At 51.9% G+C, this 27,368-nt stretch overlaps 1 protein-coding gene across 1 annotated transcript; it reads right to left on the bottom strand.

The window, feature by feature from the left end:
• Positions 1-816: 816 nt before the first annotated feature.
• KRT8 (keratin 8) lies at positions 817-8,450 on the bottom strand. The gene is made up of 9 exons (XM_047868042.1): positions 8,006-8,450; positions 5,080-5,288; positions 4,404-4,464; positions 3,858-3,953; positions 3,072-3,236; positions 2,670-2,795; positions 1,744-1,964; positions 1,547-1,605; positions 817-1,241 (listed from the first exon to the last, which is right to left on the bottom strand). The coding sequence occupies exons 1-9, from the start codon at positions 8,345-8,347 to the stop codon at positions 1,051-1,053; spliced, it is 1,470 nt and encodes a 489-aa protein (XP_047723998.1). The 5' UTR covers positions 8,348-8,450; the 3' UTR covers positions 817-1,050.
• Between the last annotated feature and the right edge of the window lie 18,918 nt (positions 8,451-27,368).

Here is a 27,368-nt window from a genome sequence, read left to right on the forward strand (position 1 = left end):
GAAACCCCTTTACACATTCCACAGAATATATCCACACCCATATACACACAGCACACCCTCCACATGCAAACACAGAACGCACACGCCCTTCGCATACTCAGCTGTGTCTATAATATAAAAAGTGCATTTAAAAGGGTGGAAAGCAGGGGGGGGGGGGCAAAGACCACTGTAGGGTGGGTGCAACCGTGAGTGGAACAAGAAGAGCCCACTTATCAATGCCAAGTCCTATACGATCTTGGCTTCTAGAAATTGCAGGTGTGACACACACCCAGTTACTAGAAATGGACTCTGGGCTTCTGAAGGGATGGGAAAACCAGGACTCCTTGGTCCTCAGCTGCAAAGGAATCACGATGGTAAAAAGACATCTGTGGCCACCGAGAAAATGCCATGTGCCTGGCTGAGGAGGACGAGGAGAGGCTTGGGAACTGAACTGGGTTCGAATGCCAGACCCTCCTCTTTCTAGCTGGGCCAGTTACTTGGCCCTATGTGCAAGCGGTCCTGTGATGCTATAGAAAGGAAACTGAACTCTCTCCTGATAATACCACCCAAAACCTGCTCTGCTGGCCTCGAAGGCTTTGTTGCACAGATAAAATGAAATGGGTATTTAAGAGCACGTTAATGGGCAAGGCGTCATCTGGCTTTCAGCAAAGAAGTCTCTCTGGGAACAGCCTAGAGAAGGCCAGACTTTCCTCCCCGGCGCCCCCTACTTTCCAGGACCCCCTCCCCCCAGCTTCTGAGTCCCAAGAGAGGCCTCCTGACCACCTCTCCCCCACCTCACCCCACCCCACCCCTTAACACGGGCTGCACACAGCCAAGTGGGATTGGCAGAGCCATCTGAGGCTTTATTTGGGAAAAGACTCTTGAATTGGCTTTTAGCTGGGGGCAAGAGGGGGTACCCAGGGCAGTGGACTCCCCCTAAGGGTAGGCCGAGGACTGGGGCGAGGCTTAGGTGGGCCTCCCGTTCCCGATGCTCCCCTGCACAGCTCCTTCCCCCACAAGCTCTATGGCAGCCACTGGAGCGGGGAGGCTGGGAGAGACCACAGTGGTTGTTCACTTGGACAGGACGTCAGACGACTCGGACACCAGCTTCCCATCACGGGTCTCGATCTTCTTCACCACCACAGCCTTGGAGGAGCTGACACGGCTGGAGGAAGCAGAGCTCCCACCAGAGCCGAAGCCAGACTGCATGGCGTAGCTGAGGCCAGGGCTCATGAGGCCCCCGTAGGCTGAGACCAGCCCACCTGGTCAGGGATAGAAGCAGTCACATGAGCGCACAAGGCCATGTACACATCAGGCTCCGTGTCCCCTGTTCCCTGTCACTCCCTACATAGTCCGCAGGCCTGGGAAATCACCCTGCTTCGTTATTTTAGGATTACTGGGGGGAAACCAGGAGCAGAGTAGGACAGAGCTTTGAATTAGTTATGTGACCTTGGACAAGACATCTGACTGCACCCCAGTTTCCTCACCTGTACAAGAGGGAGACGTATAGGAGCTGGCTGAAAAGGCCCCACCCTCCTGCCCTGCACCCCAGGGCCAGGACACTCACCTGAGTAGCCGGTGGAGGTCTTAGTGTGGATACTCATGTTCTGCATCCCAGACTCCAGCCTGGACCCAGAGGACACACGAGACATCAGACCCAACTCCTGACCCTGGTTCCAGGACCACGGGACTCAATTCCCACCCCTCCCCATGCCAGGTCCCAGGGCTGGGGCGCCAGGGCCGCTCAGAGACCCCAACACCCACCTGCTCTCCTCGCCCTCCAGCAGCTTGCGGTAGGTGGCGATCTCGATGTCCAGAGCCAGCTTGACGTTCATGAGCTCCTGGTACTCCCGCAGCTGCCGGGCCATGTCCTGCTTGGCCCGCTGCAGGGCGGCCTCCAGCTCGGCCACCTTAGCATTGGCGTCCTTCACGGCCAGCTCCCCACGCTGCTCGGCATCAGCTATGGCGGCCTCCAGGGAAGCCCTCTGTGGGGGCAGGGAGAAGGTAAGCAGGTCAGGGCAGAGCCTGGTTATCTCCTCCCCCTGCACCCACCTTCCCTTTCCCTTTTTTAGGGACCAGAGCCTCTCCCTGACCTAGATTAACCAACTCCACCTAGCACCAAGAAAATGCTACCAATGAGCTTCAGGAACCCAAATAGAGTGGGGCGGGGCAGTGGCTGGCGGTGGTGGAGCATGTGACTCTTGATCCCAGGGTCATGAGTTCAAGCCCCACGTTGGGTATAGAGTTTACTTATAATAAATAAATTAAAAAAAAAAAAAAAAAAAAAAGGAACCAGAATAGGGAAATCCAAGCAGTTCCCAGACTCTTCCTTGAACAAACTTCTCACCTGGGACGCCATGAAGCATCATCCCCGCCCTAACTGGGCCAGCTCTCTGCTTTCCAGACTGTGTTAAAAGCAGCAGAGCCTGACCTTACCCTGATTTACAAGACAATAAAATAAAGCAGGCTTGGGAGAACCCATTCTGGACCCCAAACTGTCTGTCGCACCCCCTCTGGCCCCTGTGACGGCCCCAGGAACCTCTTCCGCACCCTTCAGCCTCCCAGGAGCAGCCTGAGAACCTGGAAGTCTGGTCTAGGATTCTTTCCCAGGCCTCTCACTCCCTGATGCATTGCTCGCTGTCACCCACACATGTCCAGGGATCCTCTCCCACCGCCAGCCCAGCCCATACCTGGTTTTTGAGGCCCTCAATCTCAGCCTGGAGTCGGTTAATGTTCCGGTTCATCTCGGAAATCTCCGTCTTCGTGCGACGGAGGTCATCCCCATGCTTCCCGGCCAATGTCTGCAGCTCCTCGTACTGCAGGTATGAGGCAGGAGTGAGGCAAGTGCCCTGCTCATCTCACCTCACCCCTGCCCCACCACACACACACACACACACACACACGCACGCACACACCACTGCCGGCCTTCTTCCAGACCTCCAGGAACACGGATATCCCTGTCTCCACAGTACCCACTCAGCAGGCCCAGCTCACAGCAGGCAAGGTCGACTTTGAAATCCTGCTTCCTCCTTAAGTACTAGGGCACAGAACCAGCCAGAGGGAAGGGCCAGCCTAGTGACCCCACTCTTCACCTTGATCTGGTACATGGTCTCAGCCTCAGCCCGGCTGCGGTTGGCGATTTCCTCGTACTGGGCCTTGACTTCGGCAATGATGCCATCCAGATCCAGGGAGCGGCTGTTGTCCATGGACAGCACCACAGACGTGTCCGAGATCTGGGACTGCAGCTCACGGATCTCCTGTAGGGGGCAGGTGGGGTGGGGGGGTAAGGCCCTGTCCCTGCACCCAAGAAGCCCCCTCTGGCAGAAGGGACTTCTTTAGGGAAAAAGCAGGGAGGCCAGCAACAGAGGAGAGAAGCAGGTGGAGTTAGAGCTGGGGAGAGGGCCACGTTCCTGAAGAAGGAAGACATGTCAAAGACCTGAAACCTGGGGGGAAGTACAGGTGAAAGAAGATAAGGATAATAAGGCAACCTGGCTTCAGGTGAGTAACCTGAGCAGCAGCGCCCTTCCACACTCAGCTACCAGTAGTAAGCCCCTGAAGAGCTTTCTAGAAGGCCCAAAGATTCAGAACAAAGGCTCTGGGGACAGAGCAGGTTCAGGTTGTAGCTGGGTCACCACTCTGTATGAAGACCTTGGACAAGATACTTCACTCCCGAGCCTGTTTTCTCGCCTACGAAATGGGGTAATAAAGCCTCCCTCACCCTCATGCAGGGGGGGCAAAACATATAGAACCAACACGCTGGGTTATGTCAATAATTGTAATCATTCAGTTGGTGATACTCTGTCTGCTGATGCACTGGGGGCTGGGAGGAGCCTCTGACAGGGCGGGGGACCCTCAGTCCTCAGCCCCCAAGAACATACCTCGTCATACAGCTGCCTTAAGAAGTTGATCTCGTCGGTCAGCCCTTCCAAGCGGGACTCCAGCTCTACCTTGTTCATGTAAGCTTCGTCCACATCCTGGGTGGTAAGGGAGGGGCAGCCTGAGCTGAGTGTCCACACACAACCCCAACCAGGGACACTCAATGGCCCAGACACAGAACCTCTAACCAACTGACTTTTCCACCTCACTCCATGGCCTGATTCTCCAGCCTCAGCCCCATCACACCTGTATCCCCAGCCCAAACACGTTTACCTCAGTTTCTGCAGCCCTCCTCCTCCTCCACTAAGAGGCCCTTCCATGGCCAGACCTCCATTTTCTTAACCACGTCCTAACATCAATGTTCAGAGTTCTGTCCAAATGTACCTAAGTATCCCTCAGTCCTTGTCTATCTTTCTATGCTGTATACCTGGGAGGCACCCAAATGCCCCATTACTTGGACACATTTAGGGACAGAACCCGGAAAACCTCCTAGTCCAAGTCTCTAAGCTCCACATCCCATGTCTGGTCGGGGAGGAGTGTTCCCTCACCTTCTTGATGAGGATAAATTCATTCTCCATGTCTGTACGTTCTTTGATCTCCTCCTCGTATCTGGTGAGGAACAGAATTAGAATCAGAGGGTGAAGGCAAAGGTGAGGTTATCCTGAGTATTTGGGGAGGCAAAATCTAGGAAACTCAGTTCATGAAGGACACGAGGGCTGGTCTGGTGCTTCCGCCCCAACCAGTCAACTCTTTCCCCACCCCTACCCCAGCCTATCATCAGCCAGTGGGGAGGCCTGTGGCAGGAAACCCCTCTCTGAATCCACGTGTGCACATTGGATTAGGCATATGAAGAGGGTTAGCAGCGGGGATTGACAGGAGACCTCAGACAGAACTTTCTGGAGTGTGCTGGAAATCAAGGGTAAGGAAAAAATAAGGCCAGGGCTGCAGGTACGTACCAGAGGCCTCTCCCATCTGATGCTTACGACGTAAATATTAACATACACCTTGTTGTCCAAATCTGGACAGTTCTGAGATCGAAAGGGGGTGGGTGCTGTTAACAATTATGCCTGGACCATGGGCATAAACCTAGACTGTCCTGGAAAGCCTGGGCCTCTGGTCACCCTAATTACATAGGACTGCACTGCCCAACAAGCAGAGGGCCCTGGGGTCTTAGGCAGGGCAGGAGGACTTCAGTCGGTAGGGGGCGGTGGGAGAGCAGCTCACTTATTCTTGAAGTCCTCCACCAGGCCCTGCATGTTGCCAAGCTCCACCTCTAGCTTCAGCTTCTCCTGGCCCAGGGTGTCCAGCTGCCGTCGGAGGTTGTTGATGTAACTCTCGAACATGTTGTCCATGTTGCTGCGAGCGGTTTTCTGCTGCTGCAGGAGGTTCCACTTGGTCTCCAGAATCTTGTTCTGCTGCTCCAGGTGCCGCACCTGCATGAGGGAAGGAGGGAGCAAGAAGGTCCACATCAGGCCATTGGGTGCAGTGTGGGGGGAAGCAAGCATTGTCCTTTCCTCTAACCCACTTCCCGGGCAGTGGGGTCTCCAGAACCCAGAGAGCTGGTTAGCTGTTCTGGGAGAATCACCAATGGCCTGAAAGAGACAGCACGGCGGTGAGTGGACTAGGGGGCCATGTGCCTCTAGTGCTGGGGTGGGGACAAGTGGGAATGATAGGCAAGTGCATAGACGGAAGGGATCAGCTAGGGGAGTTACGCTGAAACGATACTCGTAGAACGAATAGGTCTTCTTTACTTAGACTGTGTATTACAAATCAGCAAGAATAGCCAAGTTTCGATTAATACTTTATGTAAGGTTGAAAAGGAAATTCAAGGGCTCATATCAAATATTACTGTCATCATCATTATTATTGGGAGTGGCTCTGAGGGACTCCTAGAGATTACAGAGAAACTTGAGCTCTTCGGCCTGGAGAACACTGACCAGAAGACCCAGGTTTTAGCCAAATGCTGCTACCAACCTGTGCCGAGCAACATTCAGTTGCTTACTCTCTCTGAGCCTGGGTCTCCCCAACCCTGCGGTAGCCTAGAGAAGCCCAGGCGGGCCCTTTCAGGAGCCTATCTCTGTGCAGATGTCACTGGACGTTGGGAAAGGGGCAAGAGACCAGGCAGATCTATGTGCAAACCAAACACCCCCGTCTCCACCACACTCCCTTTGTGATTCTCCAGCATCACGGAGGTCTTCCCACTACTCCCCCCCCCCACCCTGAATCCACAGCCCTCTCCTCCGGCCCCAAACACAAAGTTTCTGGGTTCCTTGGGCTCAAGGGATCCAGATTTCAGGAAGAAACTAGGGCATATCAAAAAGCATTTTTTTAATAAGATTTTATTTTTTAAGTAGTCTCTACACCCAACATGGGGCTTGAACTCACAACTCCGAGATCATGAGTCACATACTCCACTGACTGAGCCAGCCAAGCTCCCCAGAAAGGAAATTTTTAAAAGAAAGAATAACAGACTGGTTCCAAAAACAAGAATGTGTTTTTCTTAACCCCAAGTCGTCACTTTTTCTGTTCTTTAACTTGAGGGGACTTAAAAGAGAAGGTGGATTTAAGGGTCTGGTCGAGAGCCAACAAATTCTTCTCTAGAAATCCTTTCTTCCCCATGTCATTCAGCCCCCAAATTATAAAGAGTACATGATTTTAACCTTTAGCCTCACTGGACTGCTTAATATGGGCCAAGCACTGCTAAGCTCTTTACATACATCATATGCTTGAATCGGCAAAACCTCTTTGATTTAGGGATTATCAAGCCCATTTTATAGATGAGATCAGATTTGGCAAAATAGCCCCATCAAAGGGAAGGGCAGAGTACTGTGATCCAGGAACTCGGACTCAGAGCCCGGTGCCTAACTACTCACTTGCGAGGACCCCAAAGCTAACAAAACCCCGTCAAGGAGTAAAGTCAAGGGTGCTTTGGGCCAAGGGGGGCAGCAAGCCGGCCACAAACAGGGGAGTGCCAATTCCCTGGGGGACTCCAATTCCTAAGGGCGTCACTCTGCCCCAGGATTTGCCTCCTTCCCTTCCCACAATGCCTCCAGGAGCCACTCAGCAGGGAGTGGCCCAATCCTCCAGCGCGCTGGGCACTCCCCCCCACCCCCACCCCCACCGGGGCCCCTGGGGCAGCAAACATCCAGGCTGCAAAACCCGGCCAGGTGCCTGCCGTCGGGAAAGTGGAGCCAGGTTGGGGCGGAGCCGGGGTAGGGAAGAGTGAAAGGGGCCAAGGGCCGAGTGAGGAGAGGGGCGTTGGCGGACAGACACCTTATTTGAAGCCATAAACTATGGGGTTGAACAGGACACGAAACCTGGGCGAGGTATCCAACGCCCGCAGACTTTGAATCCTGGATGGAGCTTTCCCGAAGCCAGGCCCTGGCGTCCCCTCACCCCGACCCCACCCCCCAGAAACTAAGAGCTCCCCAAGTAGGGGAGCGCTCCCCCACGATGGAAGGCCTCAGCCCCTCACCCCACGGGGCGGGGCGGGGCGGGGGGGGGGGGGGAGACGGGGGGGGGGGTAACCGAGGCTCTGCCCCGCCCGACCCCGCCCACCCCGCGGGTTCCCAGGGCAGGGGCCGGGTGATGACTCATCTCGGTGCCCCCACACCCGGGCCCTGGGACGACAAAGGCCTCAATCAATATTTGCCTGGTTGAGTCAAGGCACCCGTTTCCTTCTTCCAGAATCCTATCGAACCTTATTTAAATAAAAAAAAAAAAAAGCAGAGGGGCACCTTTGGGGAGCCCTAGGGGCAGGGCTAGGGAGAGGGTGAACCTGGACGAGGGGCCTCCCGTCCCACCCCACAACTGAACAGCTAAGGCTCTTCCAGGCCTAAAGCTTCACAGCCCGGTCAGCACTCGGGTAGGGGTGAGATGCGTGAAGGGACGAAGCCTCAAGGTTGAGAGTCAGAAGCGGCCCGGACCCTCTCCCCACAGCTGCCCCAGCCCAAACCAAAATGCACGGGAGGACTGAGTCATCGCTGGAAGGGAGAGTGTTGCAGGGTGGGTGGCGCCCAACAGGTCGCCAGTGGAGAGCTGGAGATGTACCCACAGACTGGGTGACCAAGAGACCGGTCGGGACCCCTGGCAAGCCCCAGGCACTGCCAGCCACGCGGGGGGCGGAGCGGGGGTGGGGGGCAGTCCTCACCTTGTCGATGAAGGAGGCAAATCTGTTGTTGAGGGTCTTGATCTGCTCCTTCTCCTGGGTGCGCACGGCCTGGATGTTGGGGTCCACCTCCAACTTAAGGGGGCTCAGCAGGCTCTGGTTCACTGAGACAGCCGTGATGGCCCCCATACCGCCGGGCCTGCCATAGCCCCCAACCACACTCATGCTGCTGCCCAGGCCACCCCGGAAGCTGCTGCCGCTGCCCACCCGGGACAGGGCAGAGCTGATGCGGGAGCCAGGCGCACTAGTGAAGGAGAGGCTGCTGAAACCCCGGGGGCCGGAGGAGGACACCTTGTAGGACTTCTGGGTCACCCTGATGGACATGGTGGAGGCCGGTGTGGAGGCTGGAGTGGAGGCGAGTAGGCTGAACCTGCCTGAGGTTCGAGAAGAAGCCGAGAAGCTGCTTCTATGGTGGGAAGAGCTCCCCAGGGTTGGCCCTTTATAACAGAGAGCACAGCCCAAGGGGAGGGGGATCAGCCTGGTACCTGAGTGGCTAGGCCCTGAGGGGGCTGGGCCTAACCCGACACCTGCCACCTACAGGCCGGACTCAGGTGGGGGCAGCAGAGAGCTGCTCCTACCCAGGAGCCCACTCTAACACTGCCCCAAAAGCTCAGAAAAGGATTCCGGAAGTGTAAAACTGGGGAGACCGGTTGCCTTGCAGGGGCCCCACATAACAAAGAGACTTGCTTGGGGTCACCGAGCTGCTGCAGTCCTACTCTGGGCGTCATCTCCTTCCCTCCTTGGAGAAATAAATGCAAGGACTCAGAAGCATAGCAGGAAAGGGATCCCTGAACCCCCAACACCCCAAAGACACCACCTCATGTTGTCTCCATGTACGGTGATTATGAAACTCTGCCCAGGCTGGAGGACAGGCCCTCTAGGTTCCAAATCCTTGAACCTGAGGCCAACCAACTGTCTGGTATCTCCTTGGTTGCTTTTTTTAAAATGTTTTTAACATTTATTCATTTTTTGAGAGACAGAGCATGAGCGGGGGAGGGGCAGGAGAGAGGGAGACATAGAATACAAGCAGGCTCCAGGATCTGAGCTGTCAGCACAGAGCCCAATGTGAGGCTCGAACCCACGAGCCCTGAGATCATGACCTGAGCTGAAGTTGGACGCTTAACCGATTGAGCCACCCAGGCTCCCCTTCTCCTCAGTTACTTTTTTTTTATAGTACCCAAAGTGGCTAGGTAAATAATTGTGGCATAAATGCACACACACACACACACACACACACACACACGCATACACACTGGTTGTCTTCCCTCTGGGTCTCTAGGTGCAAGATAAAGTGAGATCCAACAGAGCACTTTTCCTGCACACGGCCTAGTGCCTTCCTCTCCTCCCAAGATCCCAGGATTCCCCGGGGCCAGGCTGAACACTGTAGGCCTTACTAAAGGGCACAGAGAATGAAAAATAAGGACTAAGGAAAGATGAGGGAGCCCGGGAGAGAGGGAAGCTGCATTATAATTGCTCCTTGGAAGAGTGAGTCATTCCCATAGCGCCCAGGGGGTAATTCACAGGAAGGGAGGCAGGATCCTGAGGCAGGAAGGTGTGGGGTGGGGTGGAGTTGGGGGCACTGATGGCGAGTCAAGCTGTAGCCACCTGGCCCCTCTTTCTCTTCTCAGGCCGGAGGAGATGGAGGAGTCCCTGCACCTGTCTCCCTGAACCCATTATTAGAATGAGTCAGGACAGCAGGTTGGGGCAGAGCACGCACCTGTAGAAGGTTGGAGAATGGGGAGCTGTGCAGGGCACCCCGGGGCCTGGGCGGGCTGGGCGGGGCAGACTGCAGGTGTAAGGCAAGAGGTTTGGGTCCCTGAGGCAGAGATTCCAGCTGCAATTAAGTGATGACTGGGGCTAGATTTTTGGAAAGTTCCTGCAGGGCATGAGGTGGGGACTGGGTGACATCCAACTTGATGCCAGAAACCTGAGTCCCTTGGAGGAGACGGCTGAGCAGCACACGCCCACCCCCCCCAGGGAAAGGGGTGACAGTGACTGCCCCCACCTGCCAGGAGGCCAGGTATACAGGACCCTTCCCATCCTTCAGCAGACACGCTCAGACTTCCAGAAGGAGAGACACACAGACCCCTACCCAGAGGGACAGAAAGACCCAGCAGCCCCCTCTTTGGCGACGGAGATAAATCCAAAAAGAAAAACACACAGAAAAGCTCCACTCAGACCAAACGCACACACAGATACACACTCGTAAGTCCCTTCCAGAAAGATGAGTCAGAGACTCCCAGAGGGAACACAAAGACCACATTCCTTTCTCCCCTCCCCTCTTTTCTCCTCCCCACTCTCCCCACCACCTCCTGAGGTGCTGGACCAGCACAGCGAAATCCAGTGAGTACCTGTTTGCACCAGGCCCTCTCCCAGCCCCTTCAAAGAAGATTTGATTTCCAAAAAGTGAATCGAATGCATGCCCCCCTACCCCTGCAACAAACACCCACGCTAGCAAGGCAGAGAGACTTCTCCTTCCAGAGACCAAAGGGAGGGCATGTGGGCCCATGGCCAAAACCAGGGACGGAGAGCTGAGCCGGAAAGAGAGAGGGAGGGGCTGGTCAGACAGGTATGGCAGCCCTGGGGAGGGAGGACACCAGCTCCCCACTTCTTCCCCTCCCCAACAACTGTCGTCAGGTGGACCAGGGCAGATTAGGGGCAGAGGTGGCAGGGTGGGTGGGGAGGAGGGAGAATGTTGGGGGGGGGGGGAGGATCCTACAGGAAGTCCTGAGCACAAAAGAACTACCCAGAGCCAGTCCTGACATCTCAGCCCCTCTGCCTCCACCCACCTGGCTTTCTGGTTCTTAAAGTGCGTTTTGTTTAAGGTGAGGACAAAGGGGGTTACAAGGAGCCCTGTGGTTTTCAAGCTGTGGGGCGGCGCAGAACTATCCTAGGCTAGAAGTATGTGCATCTCATCTGTCAGCTCCCTGTTGCCCAGAGACCCCAGCCAACCCCTCCCCTGATGCCCCAAGCCAGCCTCAATGCAAAAGAAGGCCCGAGCTGCCCTCTCCAAGGGCCCCTGCCTGGGATTCTGGGGTTGGAGGCAGAAGGGAAAGGCCCCGGAACTAGGGCCAAGTGGTGAGTGAAGAGAAAACCAGCCTGGGGCAGCCCAGGGCCCAACTCCTTATAAGGCTGTCTCTGGTCACTGCGGTCTGCCCAACAAAAGGGAAAGCGTTGACTGTGCCCGACCCTGACAACCCAGATGACTCTGCCCCAAACTGCCTTTCCTAGAGAACAGAAGGAGGAAAGAGGAGACAGATGGTATAGCTCAAAGACCCCAGGAGGCCTTGAGTCATGGGCAGCTGTGTCAGGAAGCGGGGGGAGGGGCAGAGGTTGGTGAGCAGGATAGTCACTACCCTCACGTCTCTCGAAACCATCAGGAAAGACGGTCTGCACAGAGTTCCTCTCGGTGATCAGGAGAGAAGACACAAGACACCGCATTCATAGCAGCACTATTCGTAATAGCCGAAAAAGAAACAACCCAAATGCCCACCAACTGATGAATGAATGGATAAGCAAAATGTGATTGATGAGCCGCATGATGGAACATCATCCACATTAAGAAGGAATGAAGTCGTGGGGCGCCTGGGTGGCGCAGTCGGTTAAGCGGCAGACTTCAGCCAGGTCACGATCTCGCGGTCCGTGAGTTCGAGCCCCGCGTCAGGCTCTGGGCTGATGGCTCGGAGCCTGGAACCTGTTTCCGATTCTGTGTCTCCCTCTCTCTCTGCCCCTCCCCCGTTCATGCTCTGTCTCTCTCTGTCCCAAAAATAAATAAACGTTGAAAAAAAAATAATAAAAAATAAAATTCTTTAAAAAAAAAAAAAAAAAAGAAGGAATGAAGTCGTGATATATGTTACAATATGGTAACACTTTCACTGCTAAGTGAAGGAAGCCATCACAGAAGGCCACATACTGCATAATTCTATTTATGTGAATTCTCCAGAACAGGAAAATCTGTACAGACAGAAAATCGGTTCATGGCTGCTGGACCACCTCCAGCCTGGGTGGGGAGTGGAGGTGATTGCTAAAGAATAAAGGTATTCTTGGGACACTGGGTGACTCAGTCGGTTTAATGTCCAACTTTGGCTCAGGTCATGATCTCACAGTTCCCAGGTTTGTGGGTTCGAGCCCCACATCGGGCTTTGCACTGACGGCGTGGAGCCTGCTTCAGTTTCTGTCTTCCTCTCTCTCTGCCCCTCCCCTGCTTACTCTCTCTCTCTCTCTCTCAAAAACAAATAAACATTAAAGAAAAAAAAGAACAAAGGTATTATTTTGGGAGAGATGAAAATATTTTAAATTTGATTATGGTTATGGTTGCACAAGCTCATGAAAATGCTAAAAACCATTGAATTGTATACTTTAAATGGTTGGATTGTACGGTGTGTGAATTATAGGTCAATAAAGCTGTTACCCAAAAGGGCCACAAAAACATAAATTAGCCACATATATAAAACAGAGACCTACCTGTGGGCCAGCATAGGGATCAGGGGACAGGAGGGAAGGTTTTGTTTAGATGTCAAAGGTCAGCAGGTTCCCTGCCTCTCCATTAGTAACCAGGGCAGTGTTCCCAAAGCACCGAAATCACTCGAAAAGATGGGCAACTTAAAATCTTAATGTTGGCATAAAAATAGCTGAGTTTAGCTCGTAGGCAGCAAGAACAATTAGTTTAAGTGGGAAGCCACAGATGTCGGGAACACCCATCAGTAAACCAAATCATGAATAATAAAGTGGATTTTATGGTTGATTTTTGTACTGTGGGCCTCAGGCCTAAATTGTTCAATGTTCACTAAGTGGTGACTCTTTTTCTTCATGATAAGTGGCGGCTCTGATGATTAAAGCCAGAGTGAGAATAGACTGCCTAGAGAGACAGCAAGCTCCTCTCCTGAGAAGTACTGAGACAAAGGCTGGCTTAGCAGCTGCCCACCAGGCTCAGGGAGAATTCCTAGGTCAGGTAAGGGTTAGGACTAGAACTTGCAAATCCTCCACGCTCAGAGCCTTTGATCCATATCCCACCACCATAGAGCTTTACACATAGAAGATTAGATGTCCACGAATGTTCTCTGAACTGAAATTTTGATCCTGATAGGAGATGTGATTAGAAGTCATTAGGGGACGCCTGGGTGTCTCAGTCGGTTGAGCGTCTGACTTTCGCTCAGGTCATGATCTCACGGTTTCGCGGGTTGGAACTTTCGCTCAAGTCATGATTTCGCAGTTCGTGGGTTCGAGCCCGGCATCGGGATTACTGCTTTCAGCGCAGAGCCCGCTTTGGACCCTCTGGCACCCCCCTCCCCCCTCCCCCACTCACACACTCTCTCTCAAAATTAAACCAAGCATTAAAAAAGATTTTTTTTAGGGATGCCGGGTGGCTCAGTCGGTTGAGCATCTGACTTCAGCTCAGGTCATGATCTCACAGTTTGTGAGTTCGAGCCCCACGTCGGGTTCCAGGTCAGAGCCTGGAGCCTGCTTCAGATTCTCTGTTTCCCTCTCTCTCTCTCTCTGCCTCTCCCCTACTCACACTCTGTCTCTCTCTCGAAAATAAGTAAACATTAAAAAAAAATTATTGTTTAAGATTTTTTAAAAATGTGTTACTAGAACAAGCATGGGAAGAAGGACGGCAAGATAAGCCTCATCGCAGAGGAAAAAGACACACAACCTCGTGTTCGAGGAGAAAAATTTCCCTTTACACTTCAAGATTCTTCTGACTGGTCTAAGAATGAACCTGACATGAGACAGCTTAACAGGAGAAATCAAATTTAATTATGTATGAGGAATCCTCATAAACATGAGAGATTCCAGAGACAGTTGGGCAAAATTAGGTGTATATGTCATCCTGAGCTAAGGACAAGGCTATAGGGTCTGGCACTTCAAGGGAAAGGAAAGCAATTCACAGGAAGGTGGAAAAGAGTAAATGGTAAACAAACGTAGGCTGGGCCATAAGGAAACAATGGGACACAGAGAGGAATTTTAACAGACTTTGCTGAATTTCTCATGTCTACCACCTCTAGTTCATATTATTCTGTAATCCGTGGTGATAGCTCCCTTCCTGGAACAGAGGTCCTCTATCTAAATCCTTTAGGCAGCTAGGGGGAACATCAATGTTTCTTTCTGAGTCTTGTGGGCCTTGATTATCCTCAGCTCAAAAGAATCCACATGCCAAAGTGGCCCATCTTGGGACCAATCATTTTGCAGTCCTCCACCCAACAGCCTGGAGATGATGAGGTCTCCTGCCCACCTTAACCTCCTCACACCCTGATCTCCGCACATATCAAACTGGAAGACGCCATCCATCGGGTGAGCCAGCAAGCCGAGGTGGGAGGGAGCCACTTGGAGTCCTTCCTGTTTACTTAGGTTCCGCCTGGAGCCTGCACACCCAAATCATCCAGGCTGCAATCCATCTGGTTTTGTTGAAAGCTTCCTCCATTAATCCAAGGTCGAACACAAGACTTTAGGTCTGGTTGCACTATCCAGACTTCCAGGAACACACTCTTCTCTCCCCAGAGAAAATAGGCCAACGCCCCCAGGACAGCTGGGTGGCTCAGTCTGTTGAGCGTCTGACTTCAGATCGGGTCATGATCTCGCGGTCCGTGAGTTCGAACTCCGCATCGGGCTCTCTGCTGACAGCTCAGGGCCTGGAGCCTGCTTCAGATTCTGTGACTCCTTCTCTCTCTGCCCCTCCGCCTCTCACGCTCTGTCCCTCTCTGTCTCTCTCTCAAAAATAAATAAACATTAAAAAAAATTAAAAAAAAAAAATAGGCCAAAGCCCCAACCCAGATCACTGCAGAATCCCTACTTACAAAGGATAATATGCCTGTTCCTCAAGAAGGGAAACAGAGGGGCTGGTCCCCAGAGCCTGGCATTCCACGGCGCTGGCCAAGGAAACAGAGACTAAAAGAAGGCCTGAAAGGGGCCCACTCGTGGCAGTGAGGACAACGGTGTGGGTGACCTGAGCGACAGGAAGTGGAAGTCAAGGAGTCACTGGAGAATGCCTCCCAGGGGAGAGGGGAGGAGCCCTACGGAAGGAGTCACACGGGACCCCCATAGCTCCACTGCAGGAAAAAAGTTTTCCTCCAGAGTGTGTTCAGGTTACCAGACAGGAGTGCAGGAGGGAGGAAAGAAAAAGCAGGACCTGAGGCTCAGCCGCCAGGCCCACCCCCACCCTCCAGCCCTGAGAATTATCTGGGCAACAGGCAACAACGGAGCTCTCATCCAGAGGTCTATTGTTCTGAACTTCCTGCCTAGCAACTTGAGCCGGAAGGTGGGGAGTTGGGGCAGGGACCCACGGTCTCGATTCCCTCCTGCTTTTATTCACCCTCTCATTCCTTCATCTATTCATTTGCCTATCAGGCACCAACCTGAAAAGTCTGGGGAGATAGCTTTTGGGGTCCTTTCGCACCAGTTAGGCACACGTGGGAGCCTCCTTTGGCCAAGGCAAAGTGCATCTTGAAGATCTCTATTGCAAAGTGACCATTAGGAGTCCTCGGTCACTGACTCAGTACATTGGTGGCTGGCTCAACACTGGGCACGTGTTGGGAAGGCTCTGGGGGAGCAGGGTCCCTAACGGCCTTCACTATGTGTTGAGGGAGACAGAGAGACACGTAATGCCACTTACTCTAATACTTTAATAATGATACTTACATGGTACGAAAGAGCAGGGGGCAGGGCCTGAGAGAAAGGGCTGAGAACAGGATGCCACCACGAGCCCCAGGGTCCAGCAAGGAGGATGGTGAAAGCTGCGGAGAAGAGCTTCCTCACCTCCACGCTGCCTGAAGTCACTCTTGTCTGGGATGAAAACTTCGGAGTCTCCATTTTCCAGCCCCCTCCCCCTGGCCCCAGTTCCTCAGAAAATTCTCAGGCTCTGCTTCTAAAGGAGATCATCCATAACACAAGGGGGTTGGACAAGAACCTTTGAATCCCCGATACCCCATATTGGCAGATGGCCCCAGGTTAGGCACACACTAACGTGTAGCCCAAGGCACCCTCCCTGCCCCCGGGTGAAGAGAAGTGCTCCTCTGTTGCTTGTGTTACACAGGAGCAGTGAGCCTTCCACACCGGTGACAGAAAAGCCAATGGCACAGCACCGGCGGAGTCCTGAAAAGTCATGCGCGAAGCCTACGCCTCTGAGAGGTGCTCTTCGGGTCTCCACCTCATTCAGGGATACGGCCACTGCTTAGGCCTTTCCTAACCTTTTCCACAGTTGTGGATCATGGTATATAAGAAATGGTCATCTGTGTATGGCAGGTTGGGGTGAACAGAAGGGTCTCAGCCTGAGACCAGATGCGGTCAGGCCTGACTCAGACATTCAGAGGGCTGAGGGGCCCAATACATCACACGGTAATAGCCCATTTCTGGCATGGTGGCTGGGACACTCTGGCTTGGGGACACCAGTCTGTTCTAGGGAGGTGAGGAGCTGAAGGAGGAACAGGATGCAAACAGCTAAAGCACAGCCCTCCCTACAGAGAAGGCTCAGGGATCAAGGGCACCCATCAAGGGAAGTCATAAACACCCCGGTATCTAATACCCCAGTATCTACGCACAGCCAGAGGTTAATCACCCACCATAAAAACAACCATAGCCCATGGAGAGGCAGGACTGAGGAGGGGTCTCCTCAAAAGTGAGCTGCCCCATGGGGCATCTGGGTGGCTCAGTTGGTTGGGCGTCCGACTTCAGCTCAGGTCATGATCTCACACTCTGTGAGTTCGAGCCCCGCGTCGGGCTCTGTGCTGACAGCTCAGAGCCTGGAGCCCGCTTTGGATTCTGTGTCTCCCCCTCTCTGCCCCTCCCCTGCTCATGCTCTGTCTCTCTCTGTCTCAAAAATAAATAAAAACATTAAAAATTCTGTAAACAAAAAAAGTAAGCTGCCCCAGGGGCACCCGGGTGGTTCAATCCGTTGAGTGTCCAACTCCGGCTCAGGTCATGAACTCACGGATCGTGAGTTCGAGCCGCACGTCAGGCTCTGTGCCGACAGCTCAGAGCCTGGAGCCTGCTTTGGATTCTGCTGTGTCTCCTTCTCTCTCTGTTGCTCCCCCACTTTCTCTCTCTCTCTCTCTCTCTCTCTCTCTCACACACACACAAATAAATAAAGATTAAAAAAAATTTTTTTAAAGTGAGCTGCCCCAATGCCAGCCTTGCCCACCCCTGTCCCTACCCTCTGGGTTAAAAGGAAGTAACAAACAAGGAGTCACACACCCTGAGTCTCAGTTTCCTCCTCTGATATTAGGAGTTGGTCTAAACAGCCTCGGATATTTCTGACTTACTCAAGAACATCACGTTTTATGATTTCATATGTCACTCAAGGGTTCCAAGCAATTTGGCCTCAGTCTAAAAACAATGAGGGTTTTCTCTGAAGGGTGGAGGCTACTGATGATAAACAGGGGTTTTCTGAGCAAGCGCTGGGTTCTCCCTGGGTATATAGAGACACAAAGCTGGACTCCTGCCCTCAGGACACACAGGAGGCAGGTGCTCTGCCAGAACAAACAATCCCTCACATGTCCACCCCCACCTATGCACACACAACCCCAATCTATACCCCACATCCCCTGTCCCCACGTACACATGCCTTCACAGCTAGTCACATCAGCCTCACCCCACAGGCTCGCGCGCACACACACACACACACACACACACCACACATCGCCCTCCCTCACGTGAGCGTGTGCCCGCCCCCTCACCTTGCCCACCCCTCACAGCCACATACACACCACTCTTCAATGTACACCACACACACACCCATGGACAAGGGGCCATATCATCCACACCCCAGCACGCAGATACACATTGCTCACGACTCTTGCTTGCAAGCGACTGAGATCCAACTCAAAGGGGCTTCAGGGTCAGAGATCACTTATTTGCTCACCCAATTGGGAGGATCAGGGGTGCATCTGACTTTTGGCATAGCCGGATGAGGGGCTCAGTGATGGCATCAGAAAGTGTCTCTCTCTGGGGCGCCTGGGTGGCGCAGTCGGTTAAGCGTCTGACTTCAGCCAGGTCACGATCTTGCGGTCCGTGAGTTCGAGCCCCGCGTCAGGCTCTGGGCTGATGGCTCAGAGCCTGGAGCCTGTTTCCGATTCTGTGTCTCCCTCTCTCTCTGCCCCTCCCCCGTTCATGCTCTGTCTCTCTCTGTCCCCAAAATAAATAAACGTTGAAAAAAAAAAAAATTAAAAAAAAAAAAAAGAAGAAAGTGTCTCTCTCTACTTCTCTTATTTTCCTCTGTGTCACCTTCCTTCCCCGGGCAGACCGGCTCCAGGCTGCGGCTGGAACAACCACCCCATCCTCCCAGCCTAAGTGGCAAGGCCGACTCTCCTTGGGCTGTCTTGGATCACGTGCTCGTCCCGGAACCCACCAGGGCTGTACAAGACTGTAAACCGTGATAAGACCAGATCGCACACATGGCCAGAGCCTGGAGAGGGGTGGTCCGCCCCACCCAAACTATGGGAAAGTGGTAGTTTGGTGATTCGCCAAAAAGGGAGGATGAGATATAGGGCAGGTAACAACAACAGATGTTCGCTACCTACACTAATCCAAATGTACACAAAGGAAGGCATGGAAATCTAGAGGGCTGCAGGGGTGTAAAGATATCGACGTACACGCTGAGCCCTTGTGCAAATATAAATTCTGCCTGGCCAAAGTCTACCTTTTGTACCTTTTCAATGAAATATTGATTTCAAATACATGAGTGATCCAAACCTACGCTGTTAGGACTTCGAAGAAGGCGAAGCACTGTTTCAAATGGTTTGGGGCTTCATTGAGTTGAGTTTACAAAAGAAGAATTTGGATGGAAAGATCCAGAAATGCGAGGAGTCATTAGACGGGAACAGGAATCCTCTGGAATGGAGCAGAAAAACTAGGTAGTGAGGAGGTGGGGGGACTGAGGGTTTCAAAGTCCAGACGAGAGCTCATCCTGTAGGTCACAGAGGCAGTGAAGGTGTGGGGCAGGAGGGCAGCGTGGTTAGAGCAGTGTTTTAGGGAGATTAAGTGAGTTGAGATGTGTAGGTTAGGTGGTAGAGGCAAAACTGGAGGCAGGAGACTAGACGGGGGCTACTGCAGAACATAAGTGGGGAGCCCTGTGGTGGGGTGGGAGCTGTGAGGCGCGAAGGCAGGGATGGAATCGAGCTTACCGTAAGAAGAAAGAACCAACAGGATATGGCAGTTGATTGCAGGGCTGGGTCCAAGGTGAAGGGAAGCAAGATGGTGGCTCAGATGCACTTCTGGTAACTCCCCGCTCAACCCTAGCACCCACCTTCTGCTCCAGCCAGATTGGTACACGCATTTGCCAGAGCGGCTGCTGGGCCCACCCCTGCCATCGCGTTTGTCCCACCGGCGCCAGACCAGAGCTCCTTGCAGACAGGTCGGGGTCCTCTAGTGTCCAAGTCTGGTTCCTATCTCTGTGCCAGCCTCTTCCTGGCAGGGCACTGGCCCGGAGTGGATGTTGCAGAGTGAGTATGCAGACCCTCCCCTGAACAGTTTACACTTGCCTTCTTCCTTTTGTTCATCACACATGCATGTGAGTGCACACCTTCACTCCAGCAACAGCATGATGAGGCCACCACGGAACTTCTGTGGTCCTAGGGTGCCTGGGTGGCTCAGTCGGTTAAGCGTCCAATTTCGGCTCAGGTCATGATCTCACGATTCGTGAGTTCGAGCCCCGCGTCGGGCTCTGTGCTGACGGCTCAGAGCCTGGAGCCTGCTTCAGATTCTGTGTCTCCCTCTCTCTCTGCCCCTCCCCTGCTCATGCTCTGTCTCTCTCTGTGTCAAAAATAAATAAAACATTAAAAAAAATTTTTTTTAAAGAACTGGGATCTGAACCCCGTGGATTCCTCACTGCTGGGATTGTCCCCGTGCCCATGCTACTGACGCACAGCCAGGTGTGACGGAAAGCCACAGGATGGTGAATGCAATCAAAAGAATTTTGGAGCCACTTCCTAAGTGTGCGGAGCTGGGCAAGTTACTTAATCTATGTCTCTGACGTTCCTTTTCCTCGGCCGAAAATGCAGATACAGACAACTACCCAAGAGGGCTGATGTGAACATGAGATAAAGGAATGTTTCCCCAACAGTTGCAGGTTTCCAGTCAATGTCAGCCTGATTTCCACCGCCTCTCTTTTTCGCGTCCCCCTGCCTTTCCTAAAGCCTCCCTCCATGCAGCTTCCCCACCCCTTCTCCCCCTTCAGCACCACCCCCGTGGAACTTGAGCAGGTACCTGCTTGGACACATTGGCCTTGTAAGAATTAAAGTCCCAAAAATGAACTGTTGCATCCACACGACTCCTGAAACAGAATGCTACGGGCACCAGTGACAGTCACAACAAAGTTTATTACAATGAGAGGCAAGGCCGACCGATCGGGACCAACACTCTTGATAAGAGTGCGGCCCCAAACAGCCGGGGTACAGAGTTTTTATAACTGATCACATCGTTTTATCATCACCTGGGAACAGAACAAAGAAACAGGTTCCAGATGAGTTAGAAACAGTTGCCTAATGAGGTGTTTACTTTAGACTTTCTGCCTCTAAGTTGCAACCAGTGGATCTCCTTGACCCTGCCTCTGTTGCTCTTTTCTTTGAACTTTTGTTTCCTTAATTGGTGAAGCCTAATTTACAAGGGTATGAGGCGTAGTTTACCAGAGCAAAGCAAGGCTGTTATCTCTTAACCTTCAGTGTCAACACAAAGCTGTTATTTTTCAAGCTAAGCATTAGCCCTACACTACAATTTAACCCTTACAGAACAAATCAGGAAACTATAGATGCTGGTGAGGATGTGGAGAAACAGGAACCCTCTTGCACTGTTGGTGGGAATGCAAATTGGTGCCGCCACTCTGGAAAACAGTGTGGAGGTGCCTCAAAACATTAAAAATAGACCTACCCTATGACCCAGCAGTAGCGCTGCTAGGAATCTACCCAAGGGATACAGGAGTGCTGATGCATAGGGGCACTTGTACCCCAATGTTTATAGCAGCACTCTCAACAATTGCCAAATTGTGGAAAGAGCCTAAATATCCATCAACTGATGAATGGATAAAGAAGATGTGGTTTATATACACAGTGGAATACTACTTGGCAATGAGAAAGAATGAAATATGGCCTTTTGCAGCAATGTGGATGGAACTGGAGGGTATTATGCTAAGTGAAATAAGTCAGTCAGAGAAAGACCTATCATATGTTTTCACTCATATGTGGATCTTGGGAAACTTAGCAGAAGACCATGGAGGAGAGGAAGGGGAGGAAAAAAGTTACAGAGAGGGAGGGAGGCAAACCATAAGAGACTCTTAAGGACTGAGAATAAACTGAGGGTAGATGGGGGGTGGGGGAGAGGGGAAAATGGGTGATGGGCAGGGAGGAGGGCACTTGTTGGGATGAGCACTGGGTGTTGTAAGGAAACCGATTTGACAATAAATTATATTTATTTTTTTTTTAATTTTTTTTTCAACGTTTATTTATTTTTGGGACAGAGAGAGACAGAGCATGAACGGGGGAGGGGCAGAGAGAGAGGGAGACATGGAATCGGAAACAGGCTCCAGGCTCCAAGCCATCAGCCCAGAGCCTGACGTGGGGCTCGAACTCACGGACCACAAGATCGTGACCTGGCTGAAGTCGGACGCTTAACCAACTGCGCCACCCAGGCGCCCCAATAAATTATATTTAAAAAAAAATTTGATGTCCCAGTATTCCCTCTTGCAGGGTGGAACAGTATCTCGTGCATCGTTGTGTCCTCCAAAGTGCTTGCCCAGCCCACGGTAGGTGCCCAGGTGGGTTCGAGCTGGCTCACAAGGGCTGAGGGAGGTGGCAATTGGGGCTGTAAGGAGGACTCTAGGGGAGAGTAATAAAAGGATAGCATGCAAAAATCTGCCACCATGCAAAACACAAGCTTGCAAATCCAATTCCTAGGGAGCTGGCCATGCAAACTGAGCCCTGCCACCCTCTTGTCATCCCCAGCTCTCAGCCCAGGGCCCCTTTCCCTGCCAGCAATGGTAGTGGTGGTGGTGGTTGTCGAAACAGTGGGGATAATGGTGGCAGCCCTCATTTATTGGGCTCCCACTAATATCAAAGTGTCAGATCTCGGGGCACCTGGGTGGCTCCATCAGTTAAGCCTCTGACTTCGGCTTGGTTCATGATCTTGCAGTTTGTGAGTTCGAGCCTTGCATCGGGCTCTGTGCTGATGGCTTGGAGCCTGGAGCCTGCTTCGGATTCTGTGTCTCCCTCTCTCTCTGCTCCTCCCCTGCTCGTGCTCTCTCTCTCTCTCTCTCTCTCTCTCTCTCTCTCTCTCAAAGGTAGATAAACATAAAAAAAACTTTTTTTAAGTGTCAGATCTCTTGCATATATTATTTGTATGAGGAAGGTACCATTAACCATATTTTACAGATCAGGAAACTAAAAGCCCTTCAAGACTTGACCTCAAGTCTGGACTAAGTCCAAAGCCTGCACATGCTCTTTCCAGCGACGCTTTCTTACAAAGTCAGTATCCAGGTGTCTCCACCAAGGGAAGCGGTAATGTGGATAATCCAGAAGAAATTGTCCAAAGACGGTTTTCTTATTTTAGTTAGTAACTTGAAAATATATCTATTACATTTATTCAATTAGTATATGGCAAACATCTAAATTAGACCTCCTACTTCAGGGATTCTGACAGACTTAGGGGACCTCTCCCACCAAGAGGAAAAAGCTCCATACAGGCAGGGACCTTGATTGTCTCATTAATGACCATAATGGCAGCATTAGAAATGCCAGGGCACCTGGGTGGCTCAGTAGGTTAAGCATCCAAATCTTTTTAAAAATTTTTTTTTAATGTTTTATTTATTCTTGAGGGAGAGAGATAGAGCATGAGTGGGGGAGGGGCAGAGCGATAAAAGGACACGGAATCCGAAGCAGGCTCCAGGCTCCCAGCTGCCAGCACAGAGGCCGACACGGGGCTCAAACTCACAAACCGCGAGATCGTGACCTGTGCTGAAGTCGGACGCTCAACCGACTGAGCCATCCAGGCGCCCCGAGCACCCAGCTTGATCTCAGCTCAGGTCATGATCTCACGGTTTGTGAGTTTGAGCCCATGGGAGCCTGCGCTGACAGCGAAGAACCTGCTTGGAATTCTCTCTCCCTCTCTCTCTGCCCCTACCCTACTCATTCTCTCTCTCTCTCTCTCTCTCTCTCTCTCTCTCTCTTCTCTCAAAGTAAATAAATAAACTTAAAAAATAATAAAATTTTGGGAAATGCCTTGCAGGCATGCCACCAATAATAGGATGAATGAATTTACAAATCAGTAGCTCAGGTCAAGGAAGGGCCTGCTATCTATCACTCAGAAACCAACCTACCTCCCAGATCCCGTGGGCTCTAAGAGCTAAGACAATCCAAAGCAGGACACAGTGACTCTCTCATAGGTCTTCTGGTAAGCCTGCTGACCTGAAAGTTAGGAATGGACTCACAAGGAGGGCCATTGGTGTGGCCGGGCCAGTTTAGCCTCAGGGAAGTGTTAGGCAGGCTCCCATGGCAACACAGTTTGGTGTGTGTTTATGTGTTCCCAACAGAATTTCAGGCTAAGGCCATCTATTCCCCAAGGCCAGGGGCTGCCTCATCTCCTTCCTTGACTCCTCAGGTTTCCCAGGTGATCGTCTCTGGAAACTAAGAGAAGCCTGAGCAGCAGAAGCAGCCTTCAGAACATAGAAAGCAGAGAAGAGTCTCAAAAAATTAAAAATAGAACTACCCTATGACCCAGCAATTGCACTACTAAGTATTTATCCAAGGGATACAGGTGTGCTGTTTCGAAGGGACACATGCACCCCTATGTTTACAGCAGCACTATCGACAACAGCCAAAGTATGGAAAGAGCCCAAATGTCCACTGATGGATGAATGGATAAAGAAGATGTGATACACACACACACACACACACACAATGGAGTATTACTCGGCAATCAAAAAGAATGAAATCTTGCCATTTGCAACTACGTGGATGGAACTGGAGGGTATTATGCTAAGTGAAATTAGTCAGTCAGAGAAAGACAAAAATCTTATGACTTCACTCATATGAGGACTTTAAGAGACAAAACAGATGAACATAAGGGAAGGGAAACAAAAATAATATAAAAACATGGAGGGGGATAAAACATAAGAGATTCTTAAAAATGGAGAACAAACAGAGGGTTACCGGAAGGGTTGTGGGAGGGGGGATGGGCTAAATGGGTAAGGGGCACTAAGGAATCTACTCCTGAAATCACTGTTGCACCATACGCCAACTCATTTGGATGTAAATTAAAAAAGAAATAAATTGTTAATAAGAAAAAATAGATAAAATACATACTGTTTGTGCAAGACTTAAAAAAAAAAAAAGGCAGAGGAGAGAAAGGCCTACCCAAGGAGAGGGCCGTTTCCCCTCCCAGATTTGGGCTTCTGTCTCAGAAGTGTCCAGCTACAGGAGTCAAACTCGTGGGTCCATGGCTCCCATGGCTCCCACATCCAGCCACACTGACCCTCCACCTCCAGCCGCCCCTTCCCACCCATGACCTGACCCTATTCCACGTGGCACCCAGCACCTACACAAACCCTCTCTCTACCCGCACAGGTCACCAGACCGGGGACCCCCCTTCTCTCTCTCTCTGTCCCTCCAGTCTGGTTCTACCCTAAGCACCTCCTTCAGGAAGCCCTCCCAGACATTCCTTCCCAGGCTTCTCCCCACCAGCCCTCCAAGCCTGGACTCTGATTAGACACCCTCAGCTCTGACCTGGTCTCCCAGACCCGGGCGCGGGTTCAGCCACTCCCAATGGCCTAGGAGTTCCCCTAAGACAGTAATGACTACATTTCATCCTTACAGAAACTATGAAACAAGTGCTATCTCCATTTCAGAGCTGAGGAAACAGCCTAGAGGTCAAGAAAAGCTTGTGTTGCACAGTAGCCAATGGGAAAGGCAGAACTGGACCCTCTCTGCCCCCAGAGCCTTGTCTCGCCTTCCTGCCTTACACCTCCCTCTCTCCCTGTCGCTCCAAGATAGTGCCAGATGCCAGGGCACTCCCCATACCATACACCTTTTATAACCCCATTCAGGCCTCACAATTAAGCCTATAGGAAAGTACAAATAGCCTCATCTTACATCTGAAGATACAGAAGCTCTGAAACTTTCGAAATATTTCCTAAGGTCACAAAGCACTTAAGCGCCAGGCTCAGAATTCCACCCAACCCTTCTGGCTCTAAAACCCAAAGTTAGCTTTCCCAAGCTCTTAGGTCTAGCCAGAGACAGGCGGAGGGAGGCAGGAGATAGCAGCGTCGTCTGCAAGCCAGCAGAGAAAGCCAGCACTTCTGATGAAGGAAGATGCCTTCCAGAAGGCCTCCAGACGCTGCCTTGTTGATCTGGGGAGACCCAGGAATCCCAGAACAGCTGAGCGCCCGCTGGCGTAGCTGGCATAACTGACCTCTGGCTCTCCACCCTCCCTCCTTATCCTGCCAGCTGACATGCCCTCAGGCCCTTTCACATCTGCGAATTCCTACCACCACTAAGTGCTCTTGGATTTGGGATTAAGATGAAATGGAATGAAAATTAATTTCCATTTTGAGAATTGTTTTATTCTTTTAATATTCATGTGTTTTGAGAGAGAGAGAGAACAAGAGAGAACAAGTGAGGGAGGGGCAGAGAGAGGGAGAAAGGGAGAGAGAGAATCCCAAGCAGGCTCCACGCCCAGAGCAGAGCCCAATGCGGGGCTCGATCCCACAAACGGTGAGATCATGACCGGCGCCAAAATCAAGAGTGGGACGCTTAACCAGTTGAGCCATCCAGGCGCCCCTTGAGAATTGTCTTAAACCATTCCTAGAACAAGGTAAAGTAGCTGAAAAAGATAAACTTGGAAATCTAATAACATGTGTTCTGATCTCAAATCAGTCTCTAAATTGCTGTGTGACATTGGACAAGTCACTTCCCCTCTCTGAGTTACAGTGGCATCTGTGTAACGAAGGAGAGGCACCATTTATTTCTGGAATTCCTTCCAGTTCACGTAAACCCATGTGATTTTTAGAAGTTAGAATTTCCCGAAGTTATTGCAGCATAGTGGGGACAGCATTAAACTTGAAATCATACCTGATCTGGGCTCTCAGCTGTAATTCTCTCGTATATCAAATGAATTATATGGTGACAGTATTTGCAAGAGACTTTCTTTGCCCTGTAAAGTCCCTGTATAGGACTCCTACCGTGATGGCAGAAAACTACAAACTCTTCTCCAAGAATTCACCCTTCCTCCTGTCCTTCATCTCCCACCTTTACTTAAAGGGCCCCTGTGATGAAGCATGCCTTCGACAATACTCCGGAGTCGACCATAGCTCCCTCCTACTGCAGTAATTGCCAGTGAACATGACAGCATCCTCTCCTTCACAGAGCATTGAAAGGGGCCAAAGGATAGACTGGACGAAGGACTGGCTCATCCAAGGAGTAATAGGAGTAGCACTGAGTGACTAGGGTCACTAGAGGCTAGGTCCCCACTCGGACCTAGACTGGGTCAGGCCTGCTCAGAAGCCGAAGAACAGAGGACAGTGGGAGCAGCAGGAGCACAGCAAGGGCGGGACAGTGGGGAACTGCCCTCAGGGACGAAAATGATGCTCCCAGATGGTCTGCAATTCTAGAAAAGACTGAGTAAGGCAAAGTCAGGCCCCGGAAGGAATGCAGTTGAAGGTGTGTGTGTATATAACAGACTGCCTCACGAATGGGCCCATCAGAGTTGTAAACCTTATCTCCCACCTCGGGAGAGCAAAATTAGTTATCTCTGAGTTCCCAGGGGCTCAGGCTGAGTCCGAGCTGGTGGCTGAGGGGGTGGTGGACCAGGGCAGCGTGCCTCCAGGGTGTGTGGTCCAAGAGGAGACGGGACCAAAGGAGGTGGGAGCAAAGGGGGAGAAGAGTTGGATCAGGATGACTGATCCCAGCAAAGGCTAAGGTCTCAGATTCCTAGTGGCCAGCCCCGAGACAGAAAATTCCCTCCCAGGGAAGTTCAGTCCCAGGGCCGGTCAACACTGTCACCTCAACCTCTGGTTACTGAGCTCTGGGGTTCCCTCACAGCTCTTCCTGGAGCATAATGGAATCTCACTCTCTCTGCCACCAGTAACTACCTCTCTAGCTTTAAAAACCACATTGAGGGGCGCCTGGGTGGCTCAGTCAGTTAAGCGTCCGACTTTGGCTCAGGTCATGATCTCACCAGTTTGTGAGGTCGAGCCCCGCGTCGGGCTCTTTGCTGCTAGCTCGGAGGCTGGAGCCTGCTTCGGATTCTGTGTCTCCCTCTCCCTCTCTGCCCCTCCCCCACTCACACTCGGTCTCACTCAAAAATAAATAAAAGATCAAAAACTTAAAACACACACACACACACACACACACACACATTGAGTCACTCTTCC

The sequence above is a fragment of the Prionailurus viverrinus genome, chromosome B4, assembly GCF_022837055.1.
Source record: "Prionailurus viverrinus isolate Anna chromosome B4, UM_Priviv_1.0, whole genome shotgun sequence".
Classification (NCBI taxonomy): Eukaryota; Metazoa; Chordata; class Mammalia; order Carnivora; family Felidae; genus Prionailurus; species Prionailurus viverrinus.

Bases quoted from the DNA above. Each gene is read 5' to 3' on its own strand.
- KRT8 (XM_047868042.1), bottom strand. From the start codon at position 8,347: ATGTCCATCAGGGTGACCCAGAAGTCCTACAAGGTGTCCTCCTCCGGC. The intron at 4,465-5,079 runs GTGAGCTGCTCT...GTTCCTCACCAG, and splicing joins GTGGAGGACTTCAAGAATAA to ATACGAGGAGGAGATCAAAG. The intron at 3,237-3,857 runs GTATGTTCTTGG...TGCCCCCTACAG, and splicing joins TAAGGCAGCTGTATGACGAG to GAGATCCGTGAGCTGCAGTC.